This window comes from Mercenaria mercenaria, chromosome 12, assembly GCF_021730395.1.
Source record: "Mercenaria mercenaria strain notata chromosome 12, MADL_Memer_1, whole genome shotgun sequence".
Lineage (NCBI taxonomy): Eukaryota > Metazoa > Mollusca > Bivalvia > Venerida > Veneridae > Mercenaria > Mercenaria mercenaria.
The window spans coordinates 53,995,088-54,011,430 of NC_069372.1; the positions used below are offsets into that span (position 1 = coordinate 53,995,088).

General features: G+C 34.1%; 1 protein-coding gene across 1 annotated transcript in view; it reads right to left on the minus strand.

Moving 5' to 3' along the window:
• Window positions 1-643: 643 nt before the first annotated feature.
• Window positions 644-16,343, minus strand: part of LOC123533364 (uncharacterized) — a 49,832-nt gene continuing 34,132 nt past the window's right edge. Inside the window, exons 5-6 of the mRNA XM_053520096.1 lie at window positions 7,177-7,303; window positions 644-4,890 (exon numbers count right to left, since the gene is read on the minus strand). Of these exons, the coding sequence (XP_053376071.1) occupies window positions 4,744-4,890; window positions 7,177-7,303 (274 nt within the window). The 3' untranslated portion in view covers window positions 644-4,743. The remainder of the gene's footprint in view (window positions 4,891-7,176; window positions 7,304-16,343) is intronic.

A 16,343-nucleotide genomic window follows, 5' to 3' on the forward strand; every position in this document is an offset into this window, starting at 1 on the left:
ATTATTCATATAAATACACATTACACCATTATGTGTCAACTATTTTGCTACATGATGACTATTCTATAACAAAAAAAATCAAAATATGAAATACAGACACAAGTTCCCTTTCAAAAATCTGAAAAGAAACTGAAAAAAAAGCCCACTTTCTTTTGATTACCTTTTTAAATGTAGCAGTTTCTGATACTAAAATAAAGATCTGAAATCCTTTGAACTTTAGAATAGCTTGTATATTTGGTCTTTAGAATGTCTCCGACCTTCTCCTATTCGCACGGAAATAAAATACTGAATTATACTAAATAAACTTTACGCCATATAAAGTACTAAAATACACACAAACGACATCTATCTGAAACACACACACGCGCACGCACACACGCACGCACGCACACACACACACTTTAAGTAAAATAAAATATACTATTGTATAACCACATAAACGACACTGTGGTGAAAATGATTGTGCATAACTCCGTTAAATATCTTAACATGTCATCACTATACCTACATTTCGACCGGATTTTTTTTTTCTTTTTTACAGGATGTACAATAGTAAATGCATTTCCTATGTGATCTATACCAAATTAACAATCTTCTGAGAGCGATAATAAATAGGCAGGTCCATTAAAAAATATTGCTAGGACCAGATTCTGAAATGACATTGAAACAAAAACAAACCAAGAAAGGTAGGGATCAAGCATCTTCTTAGAGAGAGTTTTTGTCTGACAGGTCAACAATATCTTCCAAACTAACAGCTAAAATGTGGATAAGAATACATGTGTACTAATCCACCGACAATTTTTGACAGTGACGTCATTTTGTCAACAAACTATAAATAACCACGGTATATCCCCAAACGGATGTATACCTATAATAGATAGAAATATGTCCTTATCGTATGAGAAACTTATGTAAGGTATAGCCCAGTGGATGTGTTGGCTACTTGTCACGCAGGCGATGTAAGTTCGAAACCAGTGGTAGGCGATGTATATTTTATGTATTTTTGTAGCAAAAAAAAAATATTGTTTGAAAGACCAGTTACATTTGCTTCCTTGATTTGGAAAAATGTTGTTTTCATATGTTTTGTGCTTTTTTGTTAGTATTTTTTTAATTATCAATCATTTATTATAGTATGAAGTTTACAAAATGTTAATGCAACATAAGCATGTCTCACCGTCCGTCTATTGTGTTTTAGAATAGATATTGCTTTCTCGTTATTCTCCAAAGGCTCGTTACAGTTAAAAACGTGTTCATAGCCATTTTAGCCATTTTATGTGGAGTGAAATAACGAACGTTTTCTACACAATTTATTCTGTACGCATAATTCGTGATGCACTAGAAAATCAAGATAACTATATAGTTGAAAAAAATATATCGTGCGGGAAAAAAGTTCCGCCGACCGGATTCGAACTCGGTATTTTTCGGTTACTACGACAGCGCCGTTATCCTCTAGGCTACGTAGCCATGCAGGCTTTGGGGAAAGAAACATAATAATAATCCAGTACAGTATAAGGTAAACATTGAAAAGTAAACACAATATGACGTCACTATCAGATATCTCTGGTTGGATAGTACCAAAATGCCAAGTATAGATCCACAAGGAAATAAACACAGGAACTGGTTTAAAACATGGAAATGCCACTATAACATAAAAAATGAGAATTTGTTTCTCATTGCCATTATTCAACTAGTCCGGAACTGTAATCCCCGGTTCTATTCATTCAGCACATTTTAGATTTCGAGCTTTTAGTTCCGTATTCAGGCATTGATCCAGCTTTTAATTAATCCTTTGGAAATTCACATGTATTTTACTGACTTAACGTTTTGTTTTCAGTGTAAAAATGTTATAACTATGTATAGAAAATGACTTTATTCTTATATTTAAGTGGTTTTAATACTTCAGTTGTACTACTTGCTATTCACTTACAAAACTGAAAATGACACTAACCTTGACTTTTTACTAATAAACATCCTTTTGAACTGCTACAAACATGTGCACGAAATATATCTAGGGTATTACATGGGTGTCGTTTCATACTGAATTTATTAAATGAGTTGAATAAATCAACACGTTAGATAAATTCAGTATAGAAAAAACATAAATGTAATATTCTTTTTATAACATGTAAGTTTTTTTCCCGCTGAAACATCAAGTTACCTATCTATGTAATATTCTTTTTATCACATGTAAGTTTTTTCCCGCTGAAACATCAAGTTACCTATAATAGACTAACTGAAGTCTACCAACGTTTACTAAGAAAGAACGACTTCAACGTCAAAGATTTATATAACTATAAAGTGCGAATACAAAATTTATATAATGATTTTTTTTCGCTCCCACGACGTAAAACATCGCATAATGAGATGGAAGATTGGGTACTGTAAATGCACGCTCGATTGTATTGCTAGGCGCTTGGTCGTAATTTGTCTAATGCATTACCACACACACACAAACACACACACACACACACACACACACACACACACACACACACACACTATCTCTCTCTCTCTCTCTCTTTCTCTCTTTAAAATTAAGAATGAAATGGTCTTTTCTTGATTTTCTTCTCTTTTTTAACAAAAAAACAAAAATGTACTAGATTTACCGGTCGCCGAAAATTACTACCCATTTTCTTTCTACCCCTTTTATTTAATCATGATTTATATCTATATTAGCATTTATGACGTAATCCGTAAAATCACTTAATATAATATACTACAATAAAGACGAATATAAAATGTTTGTAATGTTGATCATGATATTTCGAAAGAAAGCAGCCCATGACCAAATTTAATAAATCCTTTGGAAGTAGGGACGCAACCTAAATCTGATAACAGATTCGGCTTGACTGACTCTGTTAATGGAAGGTAATGAAATTTGCAACATCTCTCATCCGCCCTCATTGCATGGACTCTATGATCCTAAACGACGAAACAAGAGGGCCAAGATGGCCCTAGGCCGCTCACCTGAGAAACACATCATAACAGAGTAAAGATGTTTCCCCAGATGACCATATTTGAATTTGGGGTAGATTTTATCCAGTCCATCATCCGGTCTAAATCTTTTGAATATCCAGTGTAAAATGCAGCCTATATTGCATACACAAGGTTTTTCTTTAATTGACCGAGTGACCTAGTTTTCTTACCCCAGATGACCCATATTCAAACTCGACCATAATTTTATTTACACACACATTCTGATCAAATTTCAAGAAGATCCGATGTAAAATGCAGCCTTTAATGCATACACAATGTTTTTCTTTAATTTGACATAGTGTCCTGGTTTTTGACGCCAGATGACCTATATTCGAACGTGACCTAGATTTTATCAAGGCAATTACTCTATCTCAAATTCATGCAGATAAATTGAATAATACAACCTCTATCACAAACAGAAGGTTTTTCTATGATTTGCCCTAGTGACCTAGTGTTTGACTCTAGATGACACATTTTCAAACTTTGCCTAGATTACATGAGGGTACTCATTTTGACAAAATGTTCATAAAGATCAGTTGAAAAATACAGCCAATATCGCATACACAATCGTTTTCTTTGATTTGACCCAGTGACCTAGTTTTTAACCCCAGATAACGCATATTCAAAATTCTCCTGAATTTCATCAAGGCAATTATTCTAACTAAATTTTATGAATATCCAATTTAAACTGCAGCCCCTTTTGTGTACACAAACTTTTTCTTTAACTTGACTGGGTGACCACAGATAACCAAACTTCAAACTTGACCTAGATTTTATCAAGATCAACATTGAGATCAAATTTCATAAGGATCTGGTGTAAAATGCAGTCCCTATTGCATACACAAGTTTTTTCTTTGATATGACCTAGCTTTTGATCGCAGATGACCAATATTCAAACGTGGCCTAGATTTTATCAAGGCAATAATCCTGACCAAAATTGAAAAAAAATACAGCTTCTATCGCATAGACATGTTTTTTTTTTTCCATTTGACTTAGTGACATATTTTTGACCCAAGATGACCCATTTTTAAAATTTGCCCAAACTTTATCAAGCTAATAATTCTGATAAAATTTCACAAAAGTCAGTTAAGAAATACAGCCAAAAATGCATACACAAAGTTTTTCTTTGATTTGTCCTAATGACCTAGTTTTTTTATTCCAGATGACCCATTTTTGAACTTGGTCTAGATTTTATCAAGGTTATCATTCTGACAAAATTTTATGAAGATCAGTTGAAAAATAAAGCCTCTATCGCATACACAAGCTAAATGTTGACAGACAGACGATGGACGCCGGACATCGAGCGATCATAAAAACTCACTTGAGCAAATATAGAACAGCACTAAATCCAAGTACGGGGAAACTTTTTGCAGCCGCGGCACGGTACATAAAAGATTTCTGTTGTGATAGTTAAAACAATATAAATTCTATAAGAAGCTTCTTTGGAAGCATAGAACTGAATCAAGCAAAATAATAGCAGACTTGGTTCGACTGAGTTTGTTCATGGAATGCAAACTAAAGAACCTGTTAGATACAAAATTGATTGGATTTTGCTCACAGAGCATGTAACACGCACAATAGCTTAAATGAAAGTTCTTATCGGAAAAGTTCTCGTTGTAAACATCACTAATAACTGGTTCATACAGGCTACAATAGAGCATTTAAAAATACAGACCAATAATCATAATATTAAAATCACCAAGACGCAAAAGTAGTACATTGTTAATAATAATGTATGTAATAATAATGTTCTGCTATAGTCAAAGACTATTTTCCTGTGAACTCGACTCTGTGAATAAATGTTGCTACATATTGATGGGGGCACCATACACATTTTTTAAGATCGAGCCAGCTCATGTTGCGAGGGTGATTAACAAGTTTCATCATTCCTATCACTTCGTCACCAACGAGCACCTGAAATGCACACACACAGACAAGATGTATATTTGTTATTTGATCCTTATGTAATTCTACATGCACCTTTTTCCAATCTTATAACTTTGTATATTTTACCGTTTGTTAGAGGATATCATATAGTTTTTTAACATATAACTCATACATGCAAATCGCATTTAAGGTCATGTTGTATGCAAATGCCAAGGAGTTTTTCAATCTGACTTTGTTGAAGCATTGTTATTTTTTTAAAAACTAAAATGTGTCTGTAACCCCCCCCCCCCCCCCCCCCCCCCGCCCCATCCCCTCGACCCGGTACTCTTGGCACAAATAAAGGGAAATAATTCAAACGTTTCGTTATTCTAAGCAATATACTTTTTGAGAAATGATCATCACAAACAATAAATCAACTTCTTTTCACTATTTTAAGGGTCGTAACTCTGTAATTAGCGCTAGAATTCTCGAAAAAGGGTGCCAAGTGTGCAAGGTCATTTCATGATAAATACTCAAGCAAGGTTTCAAAATTTACATCAAATTATTTTTGAACTAGGCAAATTATTAGGTGGAATTGTGCATTTTTCTACTATTTCAGGGGCCATAACTTTAAAAATAGGGGGTGGAGCCAGGCAAAAAATTAGAGGTGTGCAAGTTTATATCATGATAAAGACTCATGCAAGTTTTCATCCATTTATATCATATACCTTTTAGTTCGGTGCGTCACAAGGTGAAAATGTGCATTTTAAACTTTTTCAGGGGCAATAACTCTGGAAATAGGTGGCAGGGACAGACAAAAAATAGGATGTGCACAAGTTCATATCAAGATAAAGACTCATGCAAGGTAACATCCATTTATATGATATATAGTTAAGAAGCGTCACAAGGTAAAAATGTGCATTTGCAACTATTTCAGGGGCCATAACTCTTGAAATAGGGGTCGGACACAGATGAAAAATACAAGGTGTGCAAGTTCATCTCATAATAAAGACTCATGTGAGGTTTAATCAAATCATATTAAACATTTTTTAGCTAGGCCTGCCACAAGGTGAAAATGTGCATTTTTGACTATTTCAGGGACCATAACTCTGGAAACAGGGTGCTGAGCCAGATGAAAAATATGAGGTGAGCAAGTTCATATCATGATTAAGACTCATGCAAGGTTTCATGAATCTAAAACAAATGTTTTTGAGGTAGGCGTGGCACAACGTGAAAATATACATTTTTGACTATTTCAGAGGCCATAAATATAGGAGGCAGAGCCAGATGAAAAATGCGCAAGTTCATATCATGATAAAGACTCATGTAAGGTTTCATCAATTTATATCAAATACGTTTTAGCTATGCGCGTCACGACATTCGGACGCAAGAATGGACGGCCGCACGGACAAGACGGAATCTATATGCCACCACCACTGATGGGGATGGGTCACAAAAGCCCATTTAATCTTCTTTTTTAAGAAATCAAAGCTTTTGTTGCGTTGTAATAAACATCATTTTTGTTTTCTCAGTAATGAGTTGCATACAATTTTCTTTGTAAAATGATTCTAAAATGGACAGTGCAGAATTTAGATTTGCTTGTAAAATTGTTTTGTTATTTTGCATATCATAGAAAGTTGTGTCATCGGCATACAGGTCTGTTGATGAAACTATATTCCTACCGTAAGTGGCAGGTCATTAATAAATAAAAGCAATAGTAAAAGCCCTAAAACAGATCCCTGCGGCACGCCGCGTGTAATCTTTTTACAACTGCTTGATACTGGAAAATATGAATCGTAAAATAATGAAAGGGTTATTAATCTTCTAAGTTATTGAAGTGATCCTGAATAAAGTTTTGCCTGCAACGCCGCCCTTTAGTGATCTACGTTTAAGTAACTTTTTATGAAGATTCATCTTTAGGTTACTTAGATATAGTAAAATACCAAATCTCTATTCTAAAAAGAAAATAAGGGGTTAAACTCTGCTTTCACTAGGATAAGGGGATTAATAATACATGTGAGAATTTTCATATTACTCTTGTTTACAGCGGGATCTATAAAGATCAGGTAGTGGTATGACATGTTTCAAACCTGTTGTAGAAGAAATATAAGCGTGCAAAGTGTGCATATTGCACTAATGTATACTTTGATATGTATTCATATTTTAAAGATACAGTCAAACTTTATCCACCCGAACTCGATTGGACTGGCAAAGCATGTTCGAACTATCAATATTTCAAGCAACATTATTCGTGATGATAAGTTCGAATTATCTGATTTCAAGCGAACGAAGTTGTCTGTATTTAGATGAAAATACGTAATTGTGTAAACCTACAGCAGCTGAGTCAGCCTGAACTAGGAGAGAAATCTTAATGATTTCCAGTGATCTCAGTTTTTCTGTTTCTTCTGACCAAATCTTTCCAGACACTTCATCAAGCTCTAACTTTGTACCACCGAGAAACCTAGATAGAAAAAAAAACACTGCTTTAAAAACTAATTTCAATGCAAAAAATACCAATGTCAATCTGTGTTGACATATACCGTTTAATTTGCCTCAGTGACCATTTGTGTCAATAATCAAGTTTTCTTACGCAGCCAGTCAGCTTACTTGCTGTCACCTGGCTTAAGCAGCAAAGTTGTTTCCATCTCATTAGTGGCTGCTTTATACACATTTGGCTATATATTAGAGTCCATAAATTAACATCAGACAGGAATTTGCAAATTTCTTTTTGTTTTGTAAACAAAGATAACATATAGTAGATGTGAAATAATTCTATTTGACAAATTAAAGACTCCGTATCACCTTATAATTTTAATGACTCCGTAACTATTCTGTCACAATCTACTATAATTATGCTTCAGATGATCTTTAATGGACAATTTTTACAACCCATTTTGAGAGATATTATTAAACTCTTTCATGACGACACATATTTCGAAATGTGTGCGATTTTTCTGTATCCCACTCCTCCTCCACCAATCCGCTTTTTGAGAATTTATGTAAAATAATTTCCTGATAATGTGAATATGGGACTCAGTAATTTGTAAATGGTTTGTTTTGCCACCGGTACATTTGTCACAAATAAGGGGCAACAATTCAAATGTTTGCAGTCTTAATGGGGTATAGCCTCAGTAATTTGTAAATGGTTTGCTTTGCCACCGGTACATTTGTCACAAATAAGGGGCAACAATTCAGATGTTTTCAGTCTTAATGGGGTATAGCCTCAACAAACATTATGAAAAGGTTCATTATTCTAGGCCTAGTGTTATTTCTAGAGCTCAAAAAGGGCAGGGTGCTGCCTAAAAGGAGCAGGGTGCTGCCAAATACTTTTTAGCTATGATCATGACAAACAAAAAAATCACATTTCGGCTATTTCAAGGGCCATAACTCAGTAATAAACACTAAGACTCTCAAGAAAAATACCAAGTGTGTAAGGTCACATCATGATAAAGACTCAAGCAAGGTTTTTACCTTTACGAAAAAGCGTGTTACTTTGGTGATTTAACATGGCCATGTCAAAACGTACGCAAATTTTTACAATTTTTGAAAATGAAGTTCTAACTAAAATCGTCGAAAAATATAACTATACCTTGGAAAACAAAAACACTAGTGCTCACCTGATCAATGCGAAAAATGTTTACTGGGAAAAGTTAGGAAGTGAGTTTAATTATTGTTATTCATTATTTACTAAATATTGCAGCATTTATGTACAAAACACGTGCAATATACTCTTGTAATTTTGAATGTATTTGTAAATTAATAGTCACTGTACATTTACAGGTACATGCGTACATTTAAGGGCATAAATATAGCCTTGCATGGACACTTTTTTGTAAAGTGTATGTATATAAATATGTCCTTGTATATTATCATCTACAACTGCACTTGCAAATATATTTATTACCTAAAATTATGTTTGACTGAGTTTCAATTGACCGCATTCGTGCAATATGTTTCCATATCATGACTTGGAACGCTTTTATATCGGACGTGGAATGTTTCCTTAACGTTGTAATGGAAAGAATCATGTGATGTCCATGGCGTCCACGCGCACGTTGCTACAAGTTGAAATCAGTTTTGAGGAAAATATTATTGCGTAATTTTCCTGTCTTTCGTAACAGAACGATAATTTAGATATAAATTAATTATTTGATAGTGGGTATGTAATAAAAAGGTTGTCAATTTTGTATGTGGATACATGCACTCGTTCTCCTAAAGTTGCGCAATATTACCGCTGCTGAACTTGTGCATATATCCACATACAAAATTTATAACCTATAAATGTTCACGTACTAATTCACAAATACACACGTCATTAAAGGCATTAAAGGGAGACTACATATTAATGAGTGCACGTATATAAATATTTACATAAACTTATATATTTTTGCGTGCACGTATATTTTAAAACGTATTTTAACCTAGCAAATTTTGTAAAGTAAAAAGCAGAGTTGAATCTGTTACATTTTAGTACACAGTTCCGTATTCTGAAATTCGCTTATATATTATACATTGAAAGATATCGACATGATTTTGTATCTGCATGATTCATTTTAAATCGAATGTGAACATCAGAACCTGCAGTTAACTTAAACAAGTCTGGAAGGATGAAAAGGTCAAAGCGAAAACAGATGTAGCGGATATATCCAAAAAGTCCAAATCGTAGCACATAACGAACGGCTTGCTCTGCCCCATATCATTCTCTCCCATCTCAACATTTCTGCTATAACTTCAAGCTGAAAATTTAAATGCGTGTCTAATTATTCCGCCGCGATCATTTCTTAAACCACCTATGCCCTAGGTTTACGATAATAATAGAAAGATATATACACGTCATTGCTGACACCGCTTAAAGCAGAAGAATCCAATCGAAGGTTTAACTTTTGTCGTGCCCCGTTATTGACGTGCTGACTTAAGCGTTGTAAATACATCCAACACGGCTTAACTCGGAGGTTAAGTCATTACTAAATAGTTAAAAAAACTGGCAAAATGTGTTTTTTCAAAGTTTTAAATTTTAGTCTAGGTAAAGATATTTATATATCTATGTTTTAAACATGTACTGAAAAGCGATTGACTGTATAAGTTTGTAGATGAAGTTGTGAAAAAAGAAAGAGCCTCAGTTGTGAAGATCTCGTCATGTAATATAGAATTATTAGAATTACTTTCACGAGAAAAAAGTTTAATTAGTGACATAATATATTAATTGCATAATAAGCTGTTAAAACTACTGGAAAGTCATTGCTTTTATTACGGTCTTACAAAAACTAGAAACAAGTATATTGTAAAACAGCTATCTTAGGCAAGTCTGATGGCACTAAAGTTTACAAATAAATGTAATTACGGAGCTAAGACATTGACCCTTATATAGAAGTATCATTTTATGTTGATTAACGAATCTGCATCTTGCCAAAAATTCTTTCTTTTTTAGTTAACGCTTTGTAAGTCTTAAGATAAACTTTGTGTTTCTTTTCAACAAGTTTTATAGTGATTAAGGACTGTTGTGTCAACCAGTATTGCGCACTTAAGGTTATCATTGCATTTCTTTGAGATAAGATTGACCAAACTGCATACTTTAACTTTATAATGATGCTAGAAGTACAGCGGTACGAAATGAAAGACAGTATTGTCTCGCGCGCTTATTTAACGTGAAATACAATTGAATGATTAAAGGCATTGTATGAGAGAGTAGCAGAATTTCACCTTCGTATAGTAGCTTATATTGTATATTCCCTTATATATTTTTCTACAGTAATTTATTGATATACCTTAAACATTAATATTGAATTGTAATTGTAATATTGACAATGCGAATGTGAACAAAACTAGAATGTGTCTGTAGGACACAGAGTGTTCACCCCCACTGGTACATTTGTCACAAATAAGGTGAAATAATTCAAATGTTTGCAGTCTTAATGGGGTATAGCCTCAAAAAATATGATATAAGGGCCATAACTCTGTAATAAATGCTAAAATTTTCAAGAAGAATGCCAAGTGTGCAAGGTCACATTATGATAAAGACTCAAGCAAGGTTTCATGAATATACATTAAATATTTTCTGAGTGAGGCACATAATTATGTGAAAATGTGCATTTATTTACTATATCAGGTGCCGTAACTCTAAAAATAGGGGGCGGACTCAGATGAAAAATAGTAGGTGCGCAAGTTCATATCATGATAAAGACTCATGAAAGGTTTCATCAATTTATATCAAATACTTTCTTAGCTAGGGGTGTCACAAGGTGAAAATGTACATTTTTGACTATTTCAGGGGCCATAACTCTAAAAATAGGGGGCGGAGCCAAATGAAAAATAGAAGGTGCGCAAGTTCATATCATGATAAAGCCTCAAATACTTTTGGAGCCAGGCATGTCACGAACTTCGGACGTGCGGACACACGGACGGACGCACGCATAGACGGACCCACGGACAAGAGCAAATCTATATGCATCCACCACTCATGGGGGCACAACAAAACATTCAGTTAAAATTCAATCAATATTGGTTGCAATGATATAATTGAAGATGTACAGTTAATCGTTATAAGAACATGCGAAAGTGAACAGAATATAAGAAAATTCAGTTAAAAGGTAGCATAAATCAAAACAATCATGGCGTAATTTCCGCATAATATTTTATAGTTTGATATATTAGAAAGCAATTTACTGAGATGACAATATGCCAGTTTTAGAACTGCATCGCGTAGCCTGGAGATTGAAATTGGGCGTTATTTTGGTGTTGATAGTCTGTAAAATGTATTCCATCTAATTGCTCCGATTTCTAGTATAGCCAGTGTTAAGTAATATTAAATGTATGTTATTGTTGTGTATTGCTTTTTGGTATATGAACGTCTCCGTCTTTTAATGTTTACACTAAAGTCCTGTAAAATATGAAGTCTGGTGAACTTGTTTTAAGATTACATAACGAGGGCTTAGCACAAAACTTTTGTATCTTATTCTTTATTTATATACAGTTACATTAAGCCCACGATAATGTTTGTTTCATTTAAATAATTGTTAAATATGATGGCTTATAGTTTTTCAATTTTAAATGTCACGTATTGTTATATGTTATTGTTGTACACTTTAATTAGTTTGTTAAAAATTTCAGTAAATGGCGAAATAAAGAGTATGTATACTGCTGATACATATTATTCTGCTTTTGTTTTTTTTTACCAGAAACGTTATCAAGGATTTATTTATGCTTTTGGATATGAAATGGAAGTGGATAACGTTTTACAACATTGTAATCGCTAAAATCTAGACGCGTATACTGCCTACTTTCATTGGCATTCTCTGGCAGTTATGATTGAACACTACATGTACTATATATATATATTCCACTTCCTTTATATCGGTTTTATCCTTTTACAATTTCTAGTATATCAGGTTATCGGAGACCAAAATTCCCATAAAAAATAATATCGCTTCATAAGAAAAAGAAAAGAAAAAGGGTTGCTAAATATATTCATTTCCTCTTCGGCTGTACTTCATTGACAACTTATTGTGTACTGACTTAATTTTCAGGCATCATGTTTGTTTTCTACCGTATATTTCATGGTGTTCTAGAATGTTCTACTTGTTCTACACAGGACGTGACAATGGTATTTAAAGTCTGGATTATTCTGGGTTTTCGAGAATATTCTTTCTATTCTTGATGATACATAGAGGATATTACATGAGTGTTTTTTTTCATATTGAATTTATTAAACGAGTTGAATAAAATAATGAACCTCGAGGTTCTACCGAGCATTTTATCAATTTTATTCAAAGAGTTTAACACATTCAGTGTGGAAAATCACAATTGTAATATTCATTTTAACACATGTCACCTTTTTCTATAGAAACATTTAAAAGTCTACTTTCTTTTGCTATATACACAAGTCAATTTCACCAACGTCTCCAATACTATAAATGACATCGACGTCAAAGCTTTATTACAATAATGTATTATCATTTTTAAGTCATGGCTTTATTACACTCCCGCGACGTCAAAAATGTGATAAATGTAAGTTCAGGCTCCAATTTCACGAAAAAACTTAAGTAATTACTTAGTTAAGTCTGTTATTTTAACATCATGCTATTGCTTAAGCTATTATAATTTAATGTTGTTTTTTTCTGTACCAAATGAATAGATAATTAAATTAAACTATGGTTAGTAGTATTTGTCTGCAGTACTTATTGCAGTCACGCAAATATGATATTTCTATTTAAGCAGGATATAACGAACTTAAGTATTTGCTTAAGTATATTTCTTATCAGCTCACCTGTCACATAGTGACAAGGTGAGCTTTTGTGATCGCGCAGCGTCCGTCGTCCGTCGTCCGTGCGTGCGTAAACTTTTGCTTGTGACCACTCTAGAGGTCACATTTTTTGTGGGATCTTTATGAAAATTGGTCAGAATGTTCATCTTGATGATATCTAGGTAAAGTGCGAAACTGGGTCACGTGCCTCAAAAACTAGGTCAGTAGGTCTAAAAATAGAAAAACCTTGTGACCTCTCTAGAGGCCATATATTTCACAAGATCTTCATGAAAATTGGTCAGAATAATCAACTTGATGATATCTAGGTCAAGTTCGAAACTGGGTCATGTACCTCAAAAACTAGGTCAGTAGGTCTAAAAATAGAAAAACCTTGTGACCTCTCTAGAGGCCATATATTTCAAAAGATCTTCAAGAAAATTGGTCAGAATGTTCACCTTGATGATATCTAGGAAAAGTTCGAAACTGGGTCACGTGCCTTCAAAAACTAGGTCAGTAGATCAGATAATAGAAAAACCTTGTGACCTCTCTAAAGGCCATATTTTTCATGGGATCTGTATGAAAGTTGGTCTGAATGTTCATCTTGATGATATCTAGGTCAATTTGAATCTGGGTTACGTGCCTCCAAAAACTAGGTCAGTAGGACTAAAAATAGAAAAACCTTGTGACCTCTCTAGAGGCCATATATTTCAAGAGATCTTCATGAAAATTTGTCAGAGTGTTCACCTTTATGATATCTAGGAAAAGTTCGAAAGTGGGTCACGTGCCATCAAAAACTGGGTCAGTAGGTCAAAAAATAGAAAAACCTTGTGACATCTCTAAAGGCCATATTTTTCATGGGATCTGTATGAAAGTTGGTCTTATTGTTCATCTTGATGATATCTAGGTCAAGTTCGAAATAAGGTCATGTGCGGTGAAAAACTAGGTCAGTAGGTCTAAAAACAGAAAAACCTTGTGACCTCTCTAGAGGCCATACTTGTGAATGGATCTCCATAAAAATTGGATAGAATGTTCATCTTGATGATATCTAGGTCAAGTTTGAAAGTGGGTCACGTGCCATCAAAAAGTAGGTCAGTAGGTCAAATAATGAAAAAATTTGTGACCTCTCTAGAGGCCATATTTTACATGGGACCTGTATGAAAATTGGTCTGAGTGTTTATCTTGATGATATATAGGTCAAGTTTGAAACTGGGTCAACTGCGATCAAAAACTAGGTCAGTAGGTCTTAAAATAGAAAAACCTTATGACCTCTCTAGAGGCCATACTTTTCATGGGATCTGTATGAAAGTTGATCTGAATGTTCATCTTGATCATATCTAGGTCAAATTTGAAACTGGGTCAACTGTGATCAAAAACTAGGTCAGTAGGTCTAAAATTAGAAAAATCTTTTGACCTCTCTAGAGGCCATATTTTTCAATGGATCTTCATGAAAATTGACCTAAATTTTCACCTTGATGATATCTAGGTCAGTTTCGAAACTGGGTCACGTGCGGTCAAAAACTAGGCCAGTAGGTATAAAAATAGAAAAACCTTGTGACCTCTCTAGAGACCATATTTTTCAATGGATCTTCATGAAAATTGGTCAGAAATTTTATCTTGATAATATCTGGGTCAAGTTCAGAACTGGGTCACATGAGCTCAAAAACTAGGTCACTATGTCAAATAATAGAAAAAACGACGTCATAGTCAAAACTGGGTCATGTGGGAACAGGTGAGCGATTCAGGACCATCATGGTCCTCTTGTTTTTATACTTCATTTTCTGTAAAATTCAGAATTGTTGTGCATTGTTCTATGAAATAGTCGTGTACGGGTCTGATATATATGAAAAAGTCAATATTGAAGACGCATAAAGGGCAAAAACATGCATCTGAAACAACAAACTTAGCTAAGCAATTACTTAAGTTTTTTCGTGAAATTGGGGCCTGGAACCTTCATCGATACTTTAAATAAGAAGCTGTTAGGAAAGGGTAGAACCAAATAGTAAGAATAATTGAAAAACTTTCCTGTATAGCTTAATAACAAAATATTGCTAGTTTGGATATTTACATGTAATATTTGAAGGATTCACATTAACATAGGTTTCAAAAATTATTTTAGAAGGGAGGATTTATATTCTTTGGACATATTAAATTCCATTTTGATTTGTAAACAATTTAGAATGATTTAAGTTTGGATTTTAATTCGATCAGGACAGAATTTGGACTATTTCTGCGTATTAGCGTGGATTTCATCGCTATTTTGCATTTTTAAGGTATTTGAACTGTTATTGTTATTAATAAAAAAAATGTTGTTATTAATAACTGTTGGTTTGTTTTTCTGTTGAATCAACTGTTATCCTTACCAGTTAACTTTTTACTATCTCAGTAGATTTTTGACTCTGGGTCTCTGTCTCAGCTTTCCAATGCTCAGTCTATATTTGCTATTATCTATAGTATTCAATTATCCTTAAGGTAAAACTTCTATGCGCTGGCTATATTGCTCGAAACCTTGTTGAAATTCTGCGATTCTTCTTTAGTCTATGAACTTCAAACTTCTCCTTTTTAATAATTTATCCGCCCTTACAGGGCAGTTGCAATAACTTCGTTATCAAGCTACTGTGATAAATTATTAGTTGAATCCCCGATGTGTCTTCCTAATCGCTGGATACATAATGATCTCGCTGTCATCCATCTGTCTATTTATACATTAGCAGACGTTACCTTTGATAGGTGCTATTGGTGCTATTTATAGGACTTGTTTCTGATCGGTCCAAATTCATACATAGTATATTACAACGAGTACTTGCCCTAGCAAATGTCTGGTTCCCTTTAATTATTGTTTATGACATAATGTGTGATGATGGCATCCAGCTATCGACGTAATAAACACAGATCAGCCACAAATAGCCCAAATCTTGTTAAAACAACAATTCAACAATCATTATAGCAATGATAGCATAAAAAGACAACCAAGCACTATCTGTGCTTATGTCGTACGATATCATTTTTTTTAATTTAACGTCGCACTGACACATGAAAGCTCATATGGCGACTTTCCAGATTTAATGGTGGAGGAAGACCACAGGTGCCCCTCCGAGCATTATTTCATCACGAGCGGACACCTAGGTAGAACCACCGACCTTCCGTAATCCAGCTGGATGGCTTCCTCACATGAAGAATTTAACGCTCCGAGTGAGGCTCGAACCAACATCGATGAGGGGCAAGTGATCTGAAGTCAGCGACCTTAACCACTCGGCCACGGAGG